Raw genomic sequence first — 23,793 nt, forward strand, 5'->3', positions numbered from 1 at the left:
GCTGAAGATGCAGGACGATCATGATTTGGCGCAACACGTGAATGTCTTCAATCAAATCGTTTCTGATTTGGCTCGGCTTGATGTAAAAATTGAGGATGAAGACAGAGCGATGATTTTGTTGTGTTCGTTGCCTCCCTCTTATGAACACATGGTGACTACTCTTACATATGGGAAAGAGACTATCAACGTTGAGGAGATTACTGCAGCCTTGTTGGCTCACAACCAGCGGAAACAGAATGCAGGGAAAAACTCTCAAGCCGATAGCTTATATGTCAAGGGTAATCGAGACCGTGGACGGAAGCCAGAGAAGGCAGGGTCTGGCAAGCGGAATTCCAGATCCAAATCTAGGGATAAGAAGACAATTCACTGTTACAAGTGCAAGGAGGCGGGACATATGAAGCGAGACTGTCCGAAGTTGAAAAAGCAGACTGATGAGAAACGTGATGTTTCATCCAAGTCTGTGAACGTGGTCGAGGATGACAATTTTGATTGCAGTGAGGGTGATATGCTTTCTATTTCAACGACTCAAGTGACGGATGCGTGGATTCTTGATTCTGGATGTTCTTATCACATCACGCCAAATAGGGAATGGTTTTCGACATATAGGTCGGTTAATTCTGGTTCTGTTTATTTGGGTGATGATCGATGTTGCAATATTGTTGGTATTGGTGATGTCAGAATTAAGATGTATGATGGCTCTGTTCGGACGTTGAGTGGTGTTCGACATATCCTAGATTTGAAGAAGAATTTGATTTCTTTGGGCACTTTGCACAAGAATGGTTTTATCCCTAAGGCTGATGAGGATAGGGAAACCATTCGAATTGTTAAAGGTGCTTTGACTGTGATGAAAGGAAAGATGACTGCAGGAAATATTTATAGATTGTTAGGGAGTACCGTTGCAGGTGGAGTTCATTCTGTTGAGTCCTGTGATGATACTACAAAACTGTGGCATATGCGTCTTGCTCATCTTAGTGAACGTGGTATGACAGAATTACATAAAAGAAATCTGTTGAATGGTGTCAAAAGCTGTAAGCTCGATTTTTGCAAGTATTGTGTTCTTGGTAAACAGACTAAAGTCCGTTTCAAGACTGCGAGGCACACAACTCAAGGGATTCTTGATTATGTGCATTATGATGTATGGGGGCCTTCCACGACATCGTCTTTGGGTGGATCTAGGTATTATGTTACTTTTATTGATGATTTTTCACGGAAAGTTTGGGTGTATTTTTTGAAACAGAAATCTGAAGTTTTTGAGAAGTTCAAGTTGTGGAAAGCTGAGGTAGAAAACCAAACAGGACGAAAAATCAAGTGTTTGCAGTCTGACAATGGTACGGAGTACACAGATTCACAGTTCTTACACTTCTGTAAGGAGCACGGGATTAAGAGACATTTTACTGTGCGCAAGACACCACAACAGAATGGTGTTGCGGAACGGATGAACAGGTCGTTGAATGAAAGAGCCAGATGTTTGCAGTTGAATGCGAGGCTTCCCAAACACTTCTGGGCCGAGGCTGTTAATATGGCGTGTTATCTTATCAACAGATCGCCAAGGGCATCATTGGCTGGGAAAGTTGCAGAAGAGGTATGGACTGGTCATGATGTTAGTTTTGATAACTTACAGATTTTTGGTTGTCCTGCTTATGTGCATGTACCTGCTGATGAGAGATCCAAACTTGATGCAAAATCGAAGGAGTGCATTTTTCTGGGTTACAAGAAAGGTGTCAAAGGATTCAAGTTTTGGGATCCAGTTGCGAAGAAAATTGTGATCATAGAGATGTTTTTTTGATGAACAATCCATGTTGCAACAGAAGAAAGACACGACAGTGGTGGATTTCGAGCAGTTTCCAGTTGAGAAACCAGAAACTTCTCAACCGAATTCTGGTGGTTCCACTACGGATGATTTGTAGGATTATAGTCTCGCCAGAGATAGGGTGATATGGACGAATATAAAGCCTCTGAGTAGATTGGGTTTTGAAGACTTGGTCTCTTTTGCACTTATTGTTAGCAGTGATGATCCGGTTAATTTTCATGATGCTGTTACTAGTCAGGAAAACGACAAGTGGATGGCAGCCATGGTTGAGGAGATGAAGTCTTTGAATCACAATCGTACATGGGAGTTGGTTCGCCTTCCTGAGGGTAAAGAGCCGATTGGTTGCAAATGGGTTTATAAGAAGAAACCAGCAGTAACAGAAAAGGAGGGGGAGAAGTTCAAGTTCAAGGCTCGTTTGGTAGCAAAGGGTTTTTCACAGCAGAAAGGAGTTGATTATGATGAAATTTTTTCTCCTGTGGTCAGGCACACTTCAATCCGGGCAGTACTTGCATTGGTGGCCAGTTGGGATTTGCATTTAGAGCAGATGGATGTTAAAACTGCTTTTTTGCATGGTGATTTAGAGGAGCAGATCTACATGCGGCAACCTGAAGGTTTCACTCAACCTGGAAACGAGCATTTAGTTTGCAGATTGAAGAAATCTTTGTACGGGTTGAAACAGTCTCCGAGACAGTGGTATAAACGGTTTGACTCCTATATGATCAAGATTGGCTACAACCGATGTGAGTATGATTGTTGTGTCTATGTTAAGAGCCTTGATGATGGTTCTTTTATTTTTCTATTACTGTATGTTGATGATATGTTGATTGTTGCGAAGAATATGGATGATGTTATCAGTTTGAAAACTTTATTGAGTCAGGAATTTGATATGAAAGATTTAGGTGCTGCAAAGAAAATTCTTGGAATGAAAATTTGCAGGGACAGAGACTCAAGGAGACTGTGGCTATCTCAATGAGGTTATGTTGAAAAAAATGCTAGAAAGGTTTGCGATGAGCAGCGCAAAACCAGTTAGCACTCCATTGGTGAACCGCTTTAAGCTCTCATCAGAACAGTGCCCTAAGACAGATAAGGAAGCTGAAGATATGGAAAAGGTTGCGTATTCTAATGCTGTTGGCTGCTTGATGTATTCAATGGTATGTACTCGTCCTGATTTAGCTCATGCTGTTAGTCAAGTTTGTAAGTACATGTCTAAACCTGGTAAGCAACATTGGGAAGCAGTCAAGTGGATCTTTCGATACTTAAAGGGTACTGTGGGACATGGAATTGTTTTTGGTAGTCAAAGAAAAATCCTTTGGTTGTAGGATATGTGGATTCAGACTATGCAGGTGACTTGGATAATAGAAGATCTACGACATGGTATGTTTTTACTCTTGGTGGAGGACCTATTTGTTGGAAGTCTACTGTTCAATCTGTAGTAGCACTATCTACAACTGAAGCTGAGTACATGGCAGCGGCTGAAGCTGCAAAAGAAGCTTTATGGCTCACTGGTTTAGTGAAGGAGTTGGGTGTTCAGCAAGGTGGAGTTCAGCTGCTTTGCGACAATCAAAGTGCTATTCACTTAGTTAAGAATCAGGTATATCGTGCTAGAACTAAGCACATTGATTTACGTTTTCACAATATCAGAGAGTTGGTTGCATCTGAAGAGATTTTGTTTCAGAAGGTACACACTGATGAGAATGCCGTTGATATGTTCACCAAGCCAGTTACGACAGACAAGTTCAAGCATTGCTTGGACTTGTTGAATGTTTCAAGTTGTTAAAGAACTAAGGTAACCCAACCCACATTGAATGTTTCCTAAGGGGCAGGATATTCGCCAAGGTGGAGATTTGTAAGGTATGCTCATAAATATACCGGTAAAGAGGACAGGGGATGGAGCGGAGTGAGCGAAGTGAACGCAGCGAACATCAACTGTCCTTACAAAGAAAGTCTCGTAGAGGGGGTTACGATTATGTGGGTTGGGGGTGCCGGGGCGCAGCCCTCGCGGTACGGTACAGGGTTAATTTTGTAATTATGTACCAGGGTTTTCTATTATAAATAGAGATGTAACCTAAACCTATGAGAATTGAATAAAATTTTCTAGCGCCGCCTAGGCACCGAGGACGTAAGCACATTGCCGAACCTCGTTAAAATTCTTGTGTTCTTTCGTTTACTTTGCCCGATTTATCAACAATTATTTATTGAAATCTTCAACATTTTACATCCCATAACATTGCTATTTGATTCGAATCTAAAACCTTGGAGAACTACAGAGTATTAAGGTGTGGGCTCGTATATAAGCTCCTTGAAAGCTCCATCGTCATGGTTGAGAATGGAAACATTAATGAAGTCAGAAAATTTGAAGGCCTTGTAAATTGCAGGATTGCTTGCATTAACCAAAGCTTTCGCCGGTCCGATGAGGCTATCATCGCACGGATACACGAAGAAAGAAACAGTCGTCCGAGCATCTCTTGAATTCGTCACCACTCGATGTTCAGCTCCGTTCAGTTTCCCATTGCTAATAACCTATAAAACCAAAAAAAAAAAGGTATTCAGAAATCGGGAAAAAAATGAAAATTTATGACGAATGGTTTGATGATGTACCTGTAAAAGGAAGCCTATATTAACCACAAAAGCATGAGGAAGCGGTTCGATGCCAATCCACCGACCGTCTTTGAGGACTTGGAGGCCATTTATGTGGCCTTGAAGAAGAATGGTGATAATGGTAGGGTCACGGTGTTTGAATAATCCCAGAGTTAAACTGGGTTCAGGGCATGGAGGGTAGTGGTTAATCAGGATTTTGGGGACTTGACTGAGGTCATTGCTGCTGAAATAATTAATGTTAAGCCCTAATCCTTCGCATATAAGCTCCAAGATTCTACAACTCAGTTTCCATAACTCAACTGAATAAGCCCCAACTACTTCTCTGAACAGAAAAAGAATGATATTGTCAAACAGTCAAGAGGAATATTTCGTGCACATTAAAAACTGGAAAAAGTTGCAATAAAGTTGCTGATGGTTTAGCATGGAACCGTTCTCCTGGTATTCACTTCCTCCATGAACCACCGTTGGAGCTGGAAGAAGCCTTTGAAGGAGACAACGTTACAGTGCAATGAACACTACTATTTGCTACTCTCTTTTGATTTTCACATCGTTTTTTATTCCAAAAAAAAAAAAAAAAACTGGAAAAGTTTGAGATAGGTCATATGCTGATGGGAATAAGTGAATTGCGTTGGTTGTCGACGATTTACTTTTTTGAGTAAAAAACCACAACCGATGTAAGAACAGCAGTAAATCGACTATTCTCTATGGGAGAGGAGAAAGTTCTCGTGGGAGAGAAAATAGATGTTACAGATAAAGGAGTTGATATAAGAGAGAGTTTTCTTCTATATCTTGGTTATAGAACAACTGGACTGAAGGTCATCATGCATGTATTGTTAATAGACTGCTAAATCAAGTAGATATACCTGTCAATTATCAGAATTGACTCTGTCAAATGTCATGTTAACGACAGAGAATGATCTCGGCGGAACATGATTCCGAAAGTGGTGTGATGTCTCTATAGAACTTTTGGAGACTCTCTTGAGAGGGTGGAGTCTTCCAAGAATTTTCTTGGTAGAGATTTAATAGGTTGTAGGAGGATTTTGTGAGTAGGTATAACGTAATGTATAAAGTTTGATTGGGAATGACGTGATAATTTACCTGTATCTAGTTGGGTTTTCAGGCCAAAACTGAATGTGCTGATCCAAAGGACGGCAAGGGTGCATCACGGCATCTCTCCACAAGTGAATATCCTCCCTGGGATAAACGTGGCTGCTTGTGTACAGCTTGCAGCTCCCATTGGGGTCCTTGCTGCATTCCCTTTCCTTATCCACGCCTGGCATTGCATGGAATTCCTCTGCAACATTCATCGTTTCGTCCATTAAATCCTCGGAAACTCCATGGTTGATTATCTGTAGTGTTTTAAAATATGCATTAGTAGTGCATGAAGCAGCCATGATATGCTTTGTCGTGAAATTATTCGAACCTGGAAAAATCCAAATTCTTCACCGGCTTTCAGAATTTGTTGAATGGTATTGTTTCGATCGTTATGCTGAAGATCGATCACCGGGATGGATTTTTCCAGCGGAACAATGAGGTCGCCGGGTCTTATCTCCAGTGGCATCACGTAACTTTCCGGCAAGGATCCATCGGAACACCAGCTTGAAAGAAGTTCCATAGTTTCAATTTGAATGTAGAGGCTTAGAGTACAAGAAGCAAAAGGGGGTGAATTAAAATCCTTGATAAAGAAATAAAAAGCCTTTTTACAGGCGTACGTATGCACTTGCATCATCAAAATTTCTAATTATAAAGCAATGTAGTTCACTTTCTTTTTCTACCTTCCTGTTACGTTAAGATGATGTCAGTTAATATTTATGGGTATTGCAAACAAGTTATATTCTACTTTAGTTAGAAATAGAGTTTTTCACGTGTCTATATATGACTTGTAAACTAAGGTACCGTTCGAAAACGTTTAAAGATGTGCTACACTCAAAAGGAATCCCAAACATCTAACTTTTAGGGTGAAAAACTGGCAAAAGCAGAATTTTTTTTCTAACCTTTAGAGTTGTAAATCACCTTTAGAAAAAGAAAAAAAAAACTCAATTTCCTTCATGCTTAATCACATAGCCTCTGATAATTTTTCATGTTGGAAGCTTAGGTGAGCACTCGAATAATTTATATAACTCGAAATATTATTAATAATAGGTAAATACGTTTCAACTACATTACCCCAATATTACAACACTGCAATACTACAGCACTAGCTGCGACTAGTTTACAAACACAACTTCGCTATTCCAAGCTTTACTAAGCTTTACCATCTCTCATAGCTTTTCTAAGCTATCTCAAATTTTCTCTAGCTTTTCTAAGCTTTCACTCATATTCCATCTCATTCACTTTGCATACATTTATAAGCTAATTAAACCGACTAATTTAAACTTCAAGAAGCTGCCACTTTCTTCCTTTCTTGCAGCCTTTTTTTTACTTTGTTTTGCCTCCTCATTTCTCTTAATAATTAAGCATTTACTTTGTTGCTGCCACATCACCATTTTGCTACTGCAATTTCATCACATTTTTTTTATCTCCATAATTTTCTTAACTATTATAGATGTTGCTTGTTGCTTCCAAGCTTTGCCGACATATTTGACTTCAACTTTCATATAAATAAGTTTGATTTTTAACACTCCCCTCAAACTTGATTTTCCATTCCAATTTTTTCTCCTCTTTTCATCGCCAATAGATTCTTCATTTCCTAAGATTTATTTCCTTGTTGATATCTGTCTCTACCTCGGGCTCTGAATCCTTCTCTGTATCTTCCACGATAACCACCACGATTTCCTCGTGTGTAGCTGTTGCTAGCTTCTCCTTCATTAACATTCATCTTGCTTTGTAGAGCTTGCTCCAAATTTTCAAAATCTTCATTTTGTTTCATTTTCTGCTCATGGGCTTGAAGTGAACCCACAAGCTCATCGATCGATATTTGGGATAAATATTTCGATTCTTCGATTGCCACAACCACGTAATCGAATTTTCTTGTTAATGACCGTAAATTTTTTTCCATCACTCTAACATCGTCAAGTGATTCACCATTTCTTTTCATTTCATTCACGACCGCTTTTACACAACTAATATAATCATCGATGTTTTCTGTATTTTTCATTTTTAACATCTCAAACTCAACTCTTAGAGTTTGTAAACGTACCCCTTCTTTGCTTTTTCGGCACATTGTAGAGATTTTTACAAAATCTCCCATGCTTGTTTTACGGTCTTCGCATCAGAAATTTTTTCAAAGATAGATTCGTCTACTCCTTGAAAAATAAAGAAAACCTCTCTTTTATCTCTTTTCCGGGATTCCTTCAATACCTTCTTGTCTTCATTAGCTAGGGTTATTTCTGCTGCTGCTTTTTCAGGCTCGGTGTAACAATCCTCGATGATATCCCAACAATCTTGGGAGCCTAGTAACACATTCATTTGAATGCTCCAATTGCCATAATTGGTCTTTGTCAATCTCGGGATTTGTGGTTGAATCATGTTGGCCATCTTCTCCACCACGTTAAACTCGAACCAAACTCTGATGCCACTTGTTGGAAGCGTAGGTGGGCTCTCGAGTAATTTATATAACTCGAACTATTATTGATATGAGGTAAAATACGTTACAACAACGTTACCCCAATATTTCAATATTACAACACTACAATACTAGTTGCGGCTAGTTTACAAACACAACCTCACCCTCTCTCTAATAGCTTTGCTAAGCTTTACCCTCTCTCTAATAGCTTTGCTAAGCTTCACCCTCTCACTAATAGCTTTGCTAAGCTTTACCCTCTCTCTAATAGTTTTGCTAAGCTATTATTCATTTTGGCTTTTCTAAGCCTTCATTTTTCTCACTTGTATTACATCTCAAACATTGCATATATTTATAAGGGTAATTAAACCTCGTTAATGAAAGATCTAGGCATTTCCAAATCTTCTTGTATTGCCACATGGAATTCCTTGTCTTAATGAAATTTCCTTCCATCATCAATTGTCACATGTTTATTTTCCATGCTTAGTTCTTAAGTAATTCAAGATCATGCTTCACTAATCAAGAATCTTCTAGCTTTTGCCACCTTTTGCCAAGTGTGTTGCCAACTTTGACAATTTCAAACTTCATGCAACTATATCATCTTATTGCCTCTTTAATTTCTTTTCTTTTGCCAACATTGATTTCCATAATGTTCAAGAATTATCCATGTCTTGCCAGCATAAGTAGTAAAATTAGATTTGAATTCTAACGCTCCCCCTCAAATATGATTTTTCATTCCGAGCTTTTCTTTGAGTCGGTTGAATGTATCTGCCCTCAATGGCTTTGTGAAAATGTCTTCTAGTTGATCTTCAGTTCTGCAGTAAATTAACTCCACAATTTTATTCTTCACCTGCTCTCGTATAAAGTGATACTTTGTATCAATATGTTTGCTTCGGCTATGGGAGACTGGATTCTTGGCAAGTGCACGCTGCTGCGACTATGTTTACTTCTTTTCTTTTTCGACACCTTGTAGAGATTTTTGCAAAATCTCTCATGCTTGTTTTGCGGTCTTCACGTCAGAAATTTTTTCAAAGGTAGATTCGTCTACTCCTTGAAAAATAAAGAACACCTCTCTTTTATCTCTTTTCTGGGATTCCTTCAATACCTTCTTGTCTTCATTGGCCAGAGCTGCTTCTGCTGCTGCATTTTTAGGCTCGGTGTAACCATCCTCGATGATATCCCAACAATCTTGGGAGCCTAGTAACGTCTTCATTTGAATGCTCCAATTGTCATAATTCGTCTTTGTCAATCTTGGGATTTGTGGTTGAATCATATTGGTCATCTTCTCCACCACGTTAAACTCGAACTAAGCTCTGATACCACTTGATGGAAGCGTAGGTGGGCACTTGAGTAATTTATATAACTCGAAATATTATTAATAATAGGCAAATACGTTACAACGACATTACCCCAATATTACAACACTGCAATACTACAACACTAGCTGCGGCTAGTTTACAAACACAACTTCGCTATTCTAAGTTTTACTAAGCTTTACCCTCTCTCATAGCTTTTCAAATTTTCTCTAGTTTTTCTAAGCTTTCACTCATATTCCATCTCATCCACTTTGCATACATTTATAAGCTAATTAAACCGACTAATTTAAGCTTCAAGAAGGAGCCTTTTTTTACTTTGTTTTGCCTCCTCATTTCTCTTAATAATTAAGCATTTACTTTGCTGATGCCACATCACCATTTTGCTGCTGCAATTTCATCACATTTTTTTATCTACACAATTTTCTTAACTATTCTAGATGTTGCTTGTTGCTTCCAAGCTTTGCCGACATATTTGACTTCAACTTTCATATAAATAAGTTTGATTTCTAACATTTCACTCTTAAATGCCCTCAATAACTCGTCACTCTTTTGTATTTTGTATTTTTGTCGGATTTCATTCATTTTGTTTAACATAAGTTTTTCGCTTAACATAAGTTTGTCTTTCTCTGCAACTCAAAGCTTAGAATGTCTTGTTTGCAATCATTGTCGTTCATGAAGAGCGAGTCCTCAAAAATGGAATGAAATCAAACTGATCCCCACAAAGTGCCTTAAGCAATGATTTCCCATTTCTCTCTCTATGTAAAAACATACTGAAAAGCCACTCTACGCTCTTTTGCTTTCCTCATTTGCCTCTAAAAAAATCCATCTTAAAGAAAGCAAAACAACAAAAAGCTAATCTTAAGCAATCTCTAATTACAGATCAAAATTCAGGCAGAAGTACCACGTTTCTCCGTCTCCTGTCATGTTAAAATGGAAACAAAGATGTCTGAGCTCTATTACTTCATTTTTCGGTGGTATTACTCCCTCCGGGATGTCTGCTTTGTTGAACGACGGCTTGAACCGATTGTTGAAGCTGCCGGTCGACGGCGGAATCTAACGAGAAAGATCTCCTGGTAGGTTGGATTGAGAAGTTATCACCTTTCTGTCTGACGTTAATGCACTCGTCTCCCATAATTGAGAGATGGTGCTGATGCTGTTTTCTTGATTTTAAGTTCCTATGCTTCTGCTCCGGCTTTCTTGATGATTGAACCCTAGGCTGCAACCGCAATGACGACAATGATTCTCTTGAATTGTCCCTTTCTTGTTGTCTATATGACAATAGGGCATCTCCATCTCCTTCTCCGAATTCTATCACTATGAAGTCCTCGTCCCTACTGGTCAAGCTATCGGAACTGGATGGCTCTGAGTCTTGAGGTGAAGAGCTAGGAGCGACGATATGATTGATCGGATACTGCAAATTTCTCGAAATGCTCGTTCTGCAAAGAGGACAATTTTCGTTGCTTTGTAGCCATATATCGATGCAATCCAAGTGAAAAGCATGGTTGCATTTGGGAAGAACTCTAAGAATGTCATGCTCTTGAAACTCATTCAGACAAACCACACAACCGTAGATGCTTCTCTCGTTGCCTTCTCTTTCGAACCAAAAAGTCAGTATCTCTTGAATGGCTGATTCATCGAGGCCACAATTCCACATCATCGGAGAGAAAGCAATGAACGTATCCTCCTCCTGTCTCAGTCGAAACAAAGATATTTGGCTTAGCAGGTTAAGTTGGTACCAGTCAGAAGTGCAACATTTGCTCACAAAAACAAAATAGCCAGCAAGCTAGAAAGCTGTACACATGATGCTGAGCACAACAATGGCCAGTACTGGAAATGCAGGGTCTGAAGTAAGCAAAGGAGGCTGATATGTTGGATTGTGCTGAGCTCTGATGAGTGAAAGAGATTGAAATCCAAGGTTACGGTCTGCTGCCATAAGCAAAATATGTACTTGAAAGATGAATATCACTTGTCTTGAGAAAGAATTAAAGAGTGAAGAGACGGGGGAAATATAAAACATGATGTGAGAAATTATAAAAAATAATTGTCAAAATATGAAAACTTATAAATACCGAAACGTTGTCGTTTCATAAATTGCCAACGTTAGTTACCTATTCTGGCTCAAGAAGAAATCACAAATATGCACAAAGAAAATAAGTGGAAATTGAATGAATTTTTAAAATGATCAATAACTTGTAATTGTTTGTTTTATACACACATCACAAAGCTAACAGTGAATCATTATAGCAATGTTCCAAAATATTGAGATGAGGCTTTTCAAGAACCAACCTTATCATCATGAATCTATAAACAACAAAGAATACAGTGTTTCTTCCATTGACATAAAACCTAGCTGAGCACTGGAAACCCCTTTTACATGTCATTCATCAGAGGAAAAGTATCACACAAAAAGCGTGGGACCTCCAGCAATTATGAATTGCCCACCGTGGGACTTGATCCCACGACCACAAGGTTAAGAACCTTGCGCTCTACCAACTAAGCTGGACAGGCAATTAAAAGAGAAAATTCTAAACAGCTATGGAAATTAAAAAAAAAAAAAAAACGGTGAACGTGACTGAATTAAGGTGATTTTGGATTTACAAAACTATATTCACCAAGCAAAGAGCAAGAAAGAAATGTGCAAGTGTAGGCAAGAATATAAATTTGATTAACCTAATCATACCTCAAGAATGATTTCTCCATTTTCCCCTGGGAGCTCCTCTGTTCACGAGGTGCATTGTGCGGAGAGCCATAATTACTATTGCCATGTTTTTGGAAATCAAAGACACTAAAACTGCAAACAAGGAAAGGAATAATTATTAGACACGTTATCTCGATTTAACTGGACATGAATGAGCTAGTAATGAACTGATACCAAAAGAATCTCTACCTGCAAACGTGACCAACACCTTCAACATCCACTGTAAAATCAGCAATGAACTGCAAGATGTCATCCACCCGCTGCAAAAATAAACAAACAACATTTTAGTTCAAAAATTAAGATTTCAGGCACAAGACAATGATAGAAATAATGTCCGGAAAAAAGAAAAACCTTTGGCACAACAAATAGAAGCAAGAATGGAGTGAGGAAAATTGAGGCAATCTCCTCCAGCAACATCATTCCAGTATACTGCATCACAACATTAAAAAAATACGATGAATAAAAATAATTCAAAAAGTCTGAAGTAAAGAGACAAAAATAATAACCTACGGAACACAGCAATTAAACTGGGCTTTGAACACCAAGGAAAGCAATGAGAAATACAACTGTTCATACGGCTAGGAGTGTAAATAAATCGAGTTTGAACGAACAAGGCTGTTTATTTATTTTTGAAGGTGTTCGTATTCGTTTGTTTATTTTTAAAGGTGTTTGTGTTCGTTTATTTATTGTTCACGAACATGTTCATTTAATGTTCGCGAACATGTTCATTTAATGTTCGCGAACATGTTCATTTAATGTTCGCGAACGTGTTCGTTTATGTGTTCATGAATGTCAAAGATTAACTGCCTAAATTAGGAAGATTATGTATGATCTTTGTAAATATATTCTACTAGTTAAGACCCCAAACTTTAAAGGATTAGAATTATTCCTAGAACCAATTATTTACCTAGCTTAGCAATTTCCAAAGATAAGGTAGCAATGTGTATATTTAAATTGTGTATTTTTCTATAAAAGTAATATAATTGAGGGAGAGATAAATCAGTTTTGACATGGTATCAGAGCCTCTCCAGCTCTTCTTTTCGAGTCCAGTTATACTAACTTAAAGAATCCTACGTATCCTTTAAACTCTCTTCAAAGAACCAAGTATCTGCCCAATAAAAATATGGGTGATGAGGCTGATTCTTGTAGAGTTGAAACCATTCAAAAAGGCACAATGAGTGAAGGAAGTCACCCCAATCCTATTAGTGACTTACAAAATAAACAAGCAGCCTATAGATTGAATGGTAAAATCTATCTTTGTTGGTCCTAGTTGGTTCGAAAGTTTCTAAATGGAAGAGGTAAACTCAGTCATCTCTTAGGAAATGGCCCTAAAGAAGGAGACCCTAGGTTTGAAGTTTGAGATGAGCAAGACTCATTAGTTATGTCTTGCATGTGGAATTAATGGTGCCTGAGATTAGTGACACATGTATGTTTCTTAGGACAACCAAAAAGATATGGGAGGTTGTGAAACAAACCTATTCAAAGGTTCGAGATGCTGTCTAGATATATGAAATCCAGAGCAAGGTTTCATCTACTAAACAGAGAAGCAAGTCAATTACAGAATATTCTAACCTACTGCAAAATCTTTTGCAGGAAATCGATCATTATCAATGCATTCAAATGAAATGCAGTGAAGATGCTGCAATCCTAAAAAGGTTTCTTGAGAAAGAAAGGATTTATGATTTTCATACTGGACTGAGCATCGAGTTTAATGCAATGAGAGTCCAAATAAAGAAGGTTTGCCTTCACTGAACGAGACTATTGTTATCATTCAGGCTGAAGAAGGAAAAATGGGGCGATAGTAGTTGAAAATAGTCAAATAGAGAGTTCAACCTTAGTCACTAGGGCTGTAATTGAGGAACCAACACGCCTGGAACAACAAATTTTTAAAGGTAGACCAGAAGCAACAAGAACAGTTAACAAAGACCCCTTACTTATTGCAAGAAGCCACACCACACTAAAGATAAATGTTAGAGGTTACATGGAAAGCCTCAATCAGCAAGTAAGAATTTTACAGAGAGAGGGGGTTCATCAAGAGGATAGAGCAAAGCGTATACAACTAAACAACTTGTTAAGGAGGCTGAAGAACAATCTGCTCAAGAACAATCTGCTGATTTCAACAGGGAAGAAGTTGAAAAATTAAAGAGTCTACTGGAATCCTTGGAGAAACCTTCCTTTACAGGTACATGCAATTTGGTCTTCTCAGGTAAATCCTCTTCCTTTTCTCAGGATTCTAATGTCTCGAAACTATCCACCCATATACTTGCTCAAAATTTCTGGATAATTGACTCGGGAGCCACAGACCATATGACTAATTCTTCCCTCAAATTCCTTACCTACACACCCTGTCCTAGTAGTAAGAAAATCACAATTGCAAGTGGCACTATCATAATAGTTGTTGGTCAAGGAGATATTGCCATAAGTGAAAAGCCTTTTTTTTAAATGTCCTACATATACCAAAATTGTTTACCAGTCTCATATCTATCCAGAAATTTATCAAAGATACTAACTGCAATGTTTTATTTTATCCTACACAATGTATTTTTCAAGAGTAAGAAACGAAATGGATGATTGAGCATGCTAGGGAAGAAAACAGTCTATACTACCTTGAAGAACCCAGTGAACCAGTTAGAGTCTTGGATACCCAACCTTTGTCTTTCTTATCAGAATCTACAGCCAATAAAGACCAAATCTGGCTAAACCATTTTCACATTGGTCATCCACCTTTTAAAGTTTTAAAGACTATTTCCCTCTTTGTTTAATTCCTTAAGCACTGAAGAATTTCATTGTGAAGTGTGTGAACTTGCAAAACATAAACATGCCTCTTTCCCAGCAAGCAATAAAAATACTACCAACCCATTTACTCTTATTCATAACGATGTTTGGAGGCCTTCCACTATCCCTAATATAATTGGGGCTAAATGGTTGGTGTCATTCATAGATGATTGTACTCGAGTTATTTGGATCTTTCTCCTAAAACAAAAGTCAGATATTACCCCTACTTTTAAAACTTTCTACACCATGACTAAAACCTAATTTGAGACTGAAATAAAAAAATTCAAATCAGACAATGCCAAGGGCAACTTTAATCAAGTCCTATCTTCTTACTTTCTAGAGAAAGATATCATCCATGAATCCTCTTGTGTTAACACTCCATAGCAGAATGATGTAGCTGAAAGGAAAAATGGCCACATCCTTGCCAGGGTATCAAATAGCGAAGCGCAAACGTGATAGCGACCGCTATTTCGTGATAGCGCCGTCGTCCGATACCGCTATTGTCCAAAATAGCGGTGTGAAGCGGAATCACACCGATATCGGCCGATTAAGGCCGCAACTTAACGGGTAACGGAGGATCACGGTGATAGCGGACCGCTATTCCCGTTATTTCTCGTTACACCAAATCAACTGAAACCCACAGATTTTATGAGTTTTAGAGGGAAGAGTAGAGCTTGGAAGAAAGTAAAAAGAAGGAAAATGACCAGACCCATACCTGTTTTTTTGGACAACAAGGAGGGGAAAACATGTGAACAGCATGTTCCAATTGATGATTTTTCAACAAAGAAACAGGATAAGCTTTCAACAACACATCTACAAGAAAAATAAAGCTTTTTGATGAAAATCACAAACGAAAATAAACATGGGAGTCCAATTTTCTGATTTTGCTATGTATCTCTGCCTCTCTTATCTCATGCAGAGATAGAAGGAGAAGAAAGAGGCTTGGGGATTTAATAATTTATTTTATTTATGTTTTAGATTTAAATATTTTTTACTTTTAATTTTTTGGGTTTGGACCAAAAAAATCTCAATAAATTAATAAGATTTGGGTTACATGTTATGGGTTTTTTTTGTTAGGTTTATTTTAGTTTTGTGAGTTTTAAATTTTAATATGTTGTTTTGGAAAGTGAATAATAATAGATAATTTTATGGGTTATTTTTTTAAATGATTATGATTTATTTCAAGAGATTGAATGTTGAATTTAAATTGTATACACTTAAATTATTTTTATTATTTATTAATTTATGCAATAAATTTACTTTTCTTCATTGTTAGTAAATGTTTATTATATTTTGTATTATATTATTGATAATAGAAATAATGAATTGTTTTTTATTTATAAATTCTAATTTTAATTTTATGTTTCTTGTATAATATTTTTAAGAAATTTATAAATAAATATAAAAATAATTAATGATGGTAAAAATTATGCTCATGTATTAATAAAAGTTTTTAGAAGTTCATAAGTGTTAGAAACACTCTAAAAATCATTAAAATTGATTTTTTATAATTATAATTATAATTTATTATATTTTGTAATAAGTTGTGCGAAATAAAAAAATTCACGTCCGCGATACCAACAATGACCGCGATAGCATCTGTTACGTCCGCGACCGTGATAAACGTAACGCGACCGAAAACGTGGCCGCGACCATGATTTGAATCCCTGATCCTTGCCACTAGAGCTCTTCTATTTCAAAACAAAGTCCCTAAACATTAATGGGGAGAAAATGTGTTAACTGCCACCTACATGATAAATAAACCACCCACTAAAGTCCTTGAATCCCAAAGTCCTCTTCAAGTCCTCACAAAATTCTATCCAAATTTTAGACCATTTCTTAACTTAAAACTTAGAATATTTGGGTGTGTTGCTTTTGTTTATACATTCTCAGGGAAGGGGAAAACTTGATCCAAGGGCACCAAAATGTATATTTATTTGCTATTCCTCCACTCCAAAAGTCCTCTTCAAGTCCTCACAAAATTCTATCCAAATTTTAGACCATTTCTTAACTTAAAACTTATAATATTTGGGTGTGTTGCTTTGTTCATACATTCTCAAGGAAGGGGAAAACTTGATCCAAGGGCACCAAAATGTATATTTATTTGCTATTCCTCCACTCCAAAAGGCTACAAATGCTATCACCCACCTACAAGAAAATACTACACCTCTGTTGATGTTACCTTTGTTGAAAAAGAGAGTTATTTTGTTCCTTATCTTCAGGGGAATATCATTTAAGGAAGATAAGGATGTTGATTTTTACCTACTTCAACCCCTTATTGATTTCCCTACACACTGACCAAATATAGAGAACACAGTTTGCTCAGCCAACTACTACTTCAACTTCTCCACAACCAGAACCCAATACAACACAACCATCCATCCAGGACACTACTCGTCTTCTACTGGTCTATTCAAGGAAGAAGGCACCTATGCAGATTCAATTATCCCCTTCTCCTACTCCTGTACAATATGAGGTACACTCTTAAACTCTTCCTAATCAAACTACTGAAAATGCTATGTCTAATTCTGATTTTGAATTTCCCATTGCTATTAGAAAAGGAAAAAGAACTTGTACCACTAAGCATCCTTCCTATTTGTTCACGACTTACAAAAACCTATCTCTTAGTCACAAAGCTTTCCTTACCAGCCTAAACACCATTACTATTCCTAAGACTATTTTCAAGGCATTAGAGAATGAAAACTGGAAAAAGGCTATGAAAGATGAAATGGAAGCACTGGAAAAGAATAAAACCTGGGACATAGTGAAACTATCAAAAGGGAAGAAAACAACGAGATGTGGATGGGTGTTTACAGTTAAGTATAAATCAGATGGCTCCTTAGAAAGGTACAAATAAAGGTTTGTGGCAAAGGGATATTCTCAAACCTATGGAATAGATTACCTTGAAAATTTTGCCCTTTTTGTAAAGATGAAAACAGTAAGAGTTCTATTGTCCTTAGCAGCTACTCAAGGATGAAATTTGCAGCAGTTTAACATTTAGAATGCCTTCTTACATAAAGACCTTGAAGAGGAAGTGTACATGTATATACCGATTGGATTTTAACCAAGTACTGAACAAGCAGTTTGCAAGTTGAAAAAGACTATATATAGACTAAAGCAGTCTCCTAGAGCTTGGTTTGGAAGGTTTGCTAAAGTGATGTTGAGACAAGGATTTAAACAAAGCCAAGGTGACCATACTTTATTTGTAAAACACTCTTCTTCAGGGGGAGTGACTGCACTCTTGGTATATGTAGATGACATAATTGTCACAGGAAATGATCTTGAAGGAATTGGTAGTTTAAAGAAGTGTCTGATAAAGGAGTTTGAAGTTAAGGAACTTGGAATATTAAAATATTTCCTTGGAATTGAAGTGGCACATTCACAGAAGGGGATTTTTATATCTCAACAAAAGTATAATCTGGACTTGTTGAAGGAGACTGGAAAACTAGGGTGTAAGCCAGAAACACCAATAGAGGTTGATCATAAGCTTGGATATTCAAAAAATGATGATGATGCAGCAGTTGATAGTTCATTTCAAAGACTTGTGGGAAGACTTATTTATTTGTCACACACTAGACCAGACATAGCATATGTTATTGGAATTGTTAGCCAATCCATGCACAATCCTAAGGAATCACATCTAAGGGTTGTGAGTCAAATTTTGCAGTATTTAAAAAGGACACTAGGCAAAGGAATTCTGTTTAGAAGAAGGGGAATTTTGACTCTAGAAGCATACATTGATGCAGACTATCTGGATCCATAGGTGATAGAAGATCAACCTCTAGTACTGTACTTTCTTTGGAGGAAATTTAGTTACTTGGAGGAGCAAAAAGCAAAATGGTGTGGCTAGATCAAGTGCAAAGATGAGTTTTTGAGCTATGGCTTAGGGAATTTGTGAGTTACTATGGCTGAAGATCATTTAGAAGATTTGAAGGTCAAATGGACAGACCAATGAAGTTATATTTTGATAAGAAGTCAACAATTAATATTGCTCACATTCATTCAACATGAAAGAACAAAACATGTTGAAGTGAACAGACTTTCCTGAGATTAGCTTCCTAAATTAGGAAGATTATGTAGGATCTTTGTAAATATATCTACTAGTTAGGATCCCTAAATTTAAGGGATTAGAATTACTCCTAGAATCATTACTATCGAGCTTAGCAGTTTCCTAAGATAAGGCAGCAATGTGTATATTTAAATTGTGTATTTTTCTACATAAAGTAATATAATTGGGGGGAGAAAAACGAGTTTTTGACAATGAACATGTTCGTTTAGCGTTCATTTAATGTCCACGAACGTGTTCATTTATATGTTCACGAATGTGTTCATGAACATGTTCGTTTAGCGTTCATTTAGTGTTCATTTATCATTGTTTATATTCAATTTTTAATTTCATTTGCAAGCTAAAAAATGATAAAATTAAGTCATTGGTTCTTAAACTCATTAAAATTGATAGTTTAAAATACAACTTTTATCATGTATTCTATTTAATTCTTATCCTCACCAATATTTAAAATATAAAAAAATAAAGGAAAAGGAGAATCGGGTAAACGAGTTTGTTCATGAACATAAAAAAAAACTCATAAACGAGCTTGTTCGTGAACATAAACGAACTGAACACACCTTTGTTCGTGTTTATTCGTTTATTAAATGAACATAAATTTTTCTGTTCATGTTCGTTCATTTAGCTTAACAAACAAACATAAACGACGCTATACGAACGATTCAAGAACATTTCACCAAACACTCTGTCGTTTACACCCCTATATATGACCCTCAAAACATCTTATAGTCTAAGATTTTTACAATTGAACAAGCACGCAACTCCTAGATTACTGGTAAAACAAAGATAGGAACCAAGCTTGATACCTGAAACAGAGTTTCAAACTCTATTCGGACTGTTTCAGTATTTTCTTTACCACGCCATCTCTTTGGCATATAATGCGTATGTTGCACCACTATAGACATTGCTCCTTCTGGATCAAGGACCAAAATTTCATCTGTAACAGCAGCTCGGCTAATAGCTGTTATGGTTCCAAAAACAGCAGCATACCAAAACAAGTTCCGACCAAATATCTATACAATCAAAAACAAAATAAATAAATAACTGAATTAAAATACAGATATAAAATAGAAGACTGAAAAGATGGAAGTTCAAAAACATTACATGGCCTTCTAACAAAGATTCTTCCAGAAAGGCAATGATGATTAAGACGGCAGCAAAGCCACCAGATACAAATGAGATAAACTTTGCAATGATGGAAATAATTGGTGAGGGGAATTGCTTTAGGTACTCAGACGCATGCATTACACTGCTATTAATCCGATGCTTGAATAAATGGTCAACCTGTAAGTCAAAAGACAACAGCATATGCAAAGAGACAGTATTACAGTATGTGAAAACAAGAGAATCTAGAAGTATAAATATCCACTGAAGAAAAATTTGTTGTCATCTATTTTCACAGTAGGTTCCACGAGAATTTTTCTTCTTTATATATATATGCGCATGTATATTGGATTTGTAAAAATTAAAACATTCACAAAAACACAAGAATGTAACTTCAAACAAATGACTAACATTCCGCTCAAGAGTCCTAGTTCATAATAGCAAAATTATGAGGTTAGGTAGTGGATCAATCCTTAGAAAGGGGATGATGGTACCTCATTGAATTCCCTAAACATCCACTTTGCCAAATTTGACCATCTCCGGGATGAAGCTGTGCTTGGGTGATTATAGAATTGTTCAGCATGTCTTAAGAAGAGATAAACCACCATGAATATAACAAGGAACGGGGAGAGAAGAAGCATAGCAAGCCCGACAACCATGAGCCTATTCTTCAATGTTCTAGGATTAGAAATGAAGTCCCCTCTAATACAGAACTTTCTGTAAAAAAAAAATACATTCCCAAAAGAAGTTGGTTATAACCCCCAAAAGTTCAGTAGTTTTTTTTTCTTTTCTTCAAAAAAGGAAAACTAATAGCATTGTTTTTGGCTAGAAAGTTATTAACAAAAAAACTCAAAAACTTTTCCAATGTAAATTTCAGCATAATATTTTAACTTTGAAGTACTTCGTAAATTTGTTTCTTGCAAAAGAAAATTTATTGTAATCAACTCCTTCTAGCTACTTATGAAACGATATCACCATTAAAGACCCAGCACTACCAAAGTCAAAGACTTTGTAGGAAAAAAAAATATAAGTGTTTCTGAAAATTAAAGCACCAAATCAGCTATTATGTGCTGAAATCAAGAACAAGATGATACAAAGAACAAGTACATCATTCCTTCACCACAAAAATGTCAAGATACATAGACACGGACCATTTACATAAAGTTATCCCAAAAAAAAAAGCCCTACCAACACCAAAACTGCATTTTGTTATGCCACTTTGCAAAGAAGGATTGTATAATACTCTTGAAAATGAAATATTATGCTTTAAAAAAATAAGTAAATTTATTATTAGTCTGATAGTAGGAAGTCAAGACATTTCCATAGATTACTTCGCTTAAATATACATGTTGGAACAAATGCAAGGGAAAGTACATACATAAATAAGAAAGTCAAAATGCTCATTGAAAATTAGACATACCGGTCAAACATGCTCTGCAGTATACACCAATTTAAGGTCCATTCTAGTGTCTTTGTCAGTATTAGACGATGTTGCATTCCATCAGGGCCAAGTTTGAAAGTTGGACCAGCACCCGGAACCCAGGTTGAGAGAGGAAATGCAAGCACTCCTTTATTAAGCATTCCAATCAAGTAGTTCTCCTTCCGCATCAATCGCATAACAACATCATGAGCAGAAAGATCTTTGACTACACAGAGTTTCTGTGAGATTTGTAATAGGACACCCTTTCCAGGATTTTTGCCCAAGGCATGGTTTGAATTTCATTGTCAGTAACATGGAGACTGCAAAATATAATTTCAATCATATAATTAGTCATTAGACATTTATAAGAAGTTCCTAATGTAACGAATGTTAACTTAAAGCTTCCAGTGTATCTCGTAACTTATCAAATATAAGCTCACCTATTATAATAGAAATGACGTATTCCAAGAGTATCCTTTAATTGTGCAAAAAACCTAAAAAAACAGAATATCCAGTAGATGGAAAATAGCCCCAAATATCCAACTATAATTGCTTTTGAAAGTGTTAAAGGGGTTAATGGGTGCTGATGAAGAGCTTCCTTAGAAAGATCACATTGCTTACTTCCAGATTCAAATGCATCCATACCACACTTTGCATTTCGGAGACCATTCCAATCAACAAACAATAAGAAAAACCCAGAGAAACATATGGTAAAGCCTAGGCTCAGAAGTTCAACTATCCATTTTATAATGATGCACCAAAGGCCTTTCTCACAATAGTAGCTATAGAGCCGTTCAAAGAACAAGTCCAAGTCAGCAATCGATTCCACATTCAAAGTCTCACCATTAAGAAGCCCTGAAGGGCTCTCACTACCAGAACTTGGTGGTACTCTTCCATATCCAGATAACTCAATTTCAGGAGGCGCATCACCTAGTAAGCCTGTTCTCAAAGACGATTCACCGCCCCATTTCCACTTAAATATGCCAATAGAGTTTGCAGCCTTTTGCCGACGGAACATCATTTATAAATCTTGATGGCAGGGAAAAACAACCAGTCCATCCCAAAACCCAAGTGTTTATGGCAAATTCTTCCAAAGAGAAGAAAATCAGATAAATTCATTTTGCATGGTATGTATTCAAATGCTCACATGCACTGGGAGCGGGGGTAAATAGAAGAAAAACAGAAAATTAATCCCTTATTATATGCATCAGAACAATGAAGGGTCTAAACAACATTATGAAGTACACAAAACATAGTGGAGATCATTCTAACATAAAATTCAACTACTGAAACGACAAGAGAACAAGAATGAAAGAAACAAATCATTACAAAAGATTTTTACTAATCCTTACAATAATTAACTGAGTTCAAATACCTGCAAATCATAAGCTGGAGCAAAACCACGATCTTTCCTTAGAAGAACCAGCTGGCAACAAGCTACGAGATGCAGCAATTTGATCGAAGAAACTTAATTCGATCCTGAACACAAATAGTAGCGACTAAATGCACACCATTATAGACAAACCATAAAACATAAGTGAATAATTATGTAATAAAACACCAAACAGAGATGAAATTTTAGCAATAATTGTGCTTATTCTTTGCAAATAAAGTTCTATACATGCTAAGAAAGAAGGTATCTTGGCGAATTTTAAGTCAAATATGAAACAAAATAAAAACAAACTGCTTAAAAGACACAGATTTATCCAAATTATATCCAAATAAATTCTGCAGAAGAAAAAGAAAGTGGCAAAACCAAACCATGGCAAGATTATCCGTTCATGAAAAAAATAACAAAAAGTATCGGAATTCACCTCCGACCCACCAACGAGCAGCTCCAATAACACCGAAAGAACAAAAGAGGCCAACGCCCACTAATTATTACTCCACAAGAAATCAATACAGCAGAAGGTTGACCGCTACAAGGAGAACTTCAAGAAAGAAAGGAAGTGAAGAGAATGGTTTGTTGCGTGGAAGAAAATAAGAAAGAAAAGATTCAATCCTTTAGTGAATCGTTTCTAAAATTACAAAGTTAATCAATTTAACAAGTTAAAAGAAATGGGTTTATTTGGGCTTCTCTTCCTCTCCTCCTCCTCTCTGAAAATTAAAAATTAAAAATTGAATGAAGGAGACGTGAAGGCGAGTAATACTTTTTATTGTATTGGTTTGCGCAGCCGAAGTAAGGAAGGCGAAAGGTGCTGTTTGTTTGTCTCTTATTGATTCAGTCTGAATAATTTAATATAAAAGTATATTATGAATTATTCAGAGTCAATTATCAAATAACATGTTATATTTAGAGTTAAATCATTCAAAACATCTGAATCATTCAACATTTGAATCATTCAGTATTTAAATAATTTAACATTTAAATAATTTAATATTTAATCATTCTAAAATAAACAAATAACCTCTAACTTTCTATATTTGTTTTTTTGTTATAATGAACCCAAAAAATAACAATTTAAGCCTCCCCATGTTGTAGCTTAGTTTAAACCCAATAAGCC

General features: G+C 36.5%; 3 protein-coding genes and 1 non-coding gene across 4 annotated transcripts; all 4 read right to left on the minus strand.

Annotated features, from left to right (window-relative positions):
- Positions 1-4,066: 4,066 nt before the first annotated feature.
- Positions 4,067-6,064, minus strand: LOC120177255 (hyoscyamine 6-dioxygenase-like). The gene is made up of 4 exons (XM_039183474.1): positions 5,832-6,064; positions 5,507-5,757; positions 4,409-4,730; positions 4,067-4,330 (listed from the first exon to the last, which is right to left on the minus strand). Exons 1-4 carry the CDS (start codon positions 6,021-6,023, stop codon positions 4,082-4,084), a joined length of 1,014 nt encoding a protein of 337 aa, XP_039039405.1. The 5' UTR covers positions 6,024-6,064; the 3' UTR covers positions 4,067-4,081.
- Positions 6,065-9,910: 3,846 nt separating this feature from the next.
- On the minus strand, positions 9,911-11,120 carry LOC120177221 (RING-H2 finger protein ATL1-like). The gene has a single exon (XM_039183444.1). It carries the CDS (start codon positions 10,881-10,883, stop codon positions 10,188-10,190), a length of 696 nt encoding a protein of 231 aa, XP_039039375.1. The 5' UTR covers positions 10,884-11,120; the 3' UTR covers positions 9,911-10,187.
- A 541-nt stretch (positions 11,121-11,661) lies between these two features.
- Positions 11,662-11,734, minus strand: TRNAK-CUU. The gene has a single exon. It is a non-coding gene; the product is annotated as a tRNA-Lys (tRNA).
- A 128-nt stretch (positions 11,735-11,862) lies between these two features.
- Positions 11,863-23,276, minus strand: LOC120177138 (autophagy-related protein 9). The gene is given in 11 exon segments (XM_039183367.1): positions 11,863-12,017; positions 12,114-12,184; positions 12,276-12,353; positions 19,572-19,778; positions 19,870-20,049; positions 20,364-20,586; positions 21,290-21,551; positions 21,554-21,609; positions 21,730-22,376; positions 22,665-22,726; positions 23,104-23,276. Coding segments are annotated over 9 exon segments (1,779 nt in total). The 5' UTR covers positions 22,311-22,376; positions 22,665-22,726; positions 23,104-23,276; the 3' UTR covers positions 11,863-11,896.
- Positions 23,277-23,793: the final 517 nt, after the last annotated feature.

The sequence above is a fragment of the Hibiscus syriacus genome, unplaced genomic scaffold, assembly GCF_006381635.1.
Source record: "Hibiscus syriacus cultivar Baekdansim isolate YM2019G1 unplaced genomic scaffold, ASM638163v2 tig00112285_pilon, whole genome shotgun sequence".
Lineage (NCBI taxonomy): Eukaryota > Viridiplantae > Streptophyta > Magnoliopsida > Malvales > Malvaceae > Hibiscus > Hibiscus syriacus.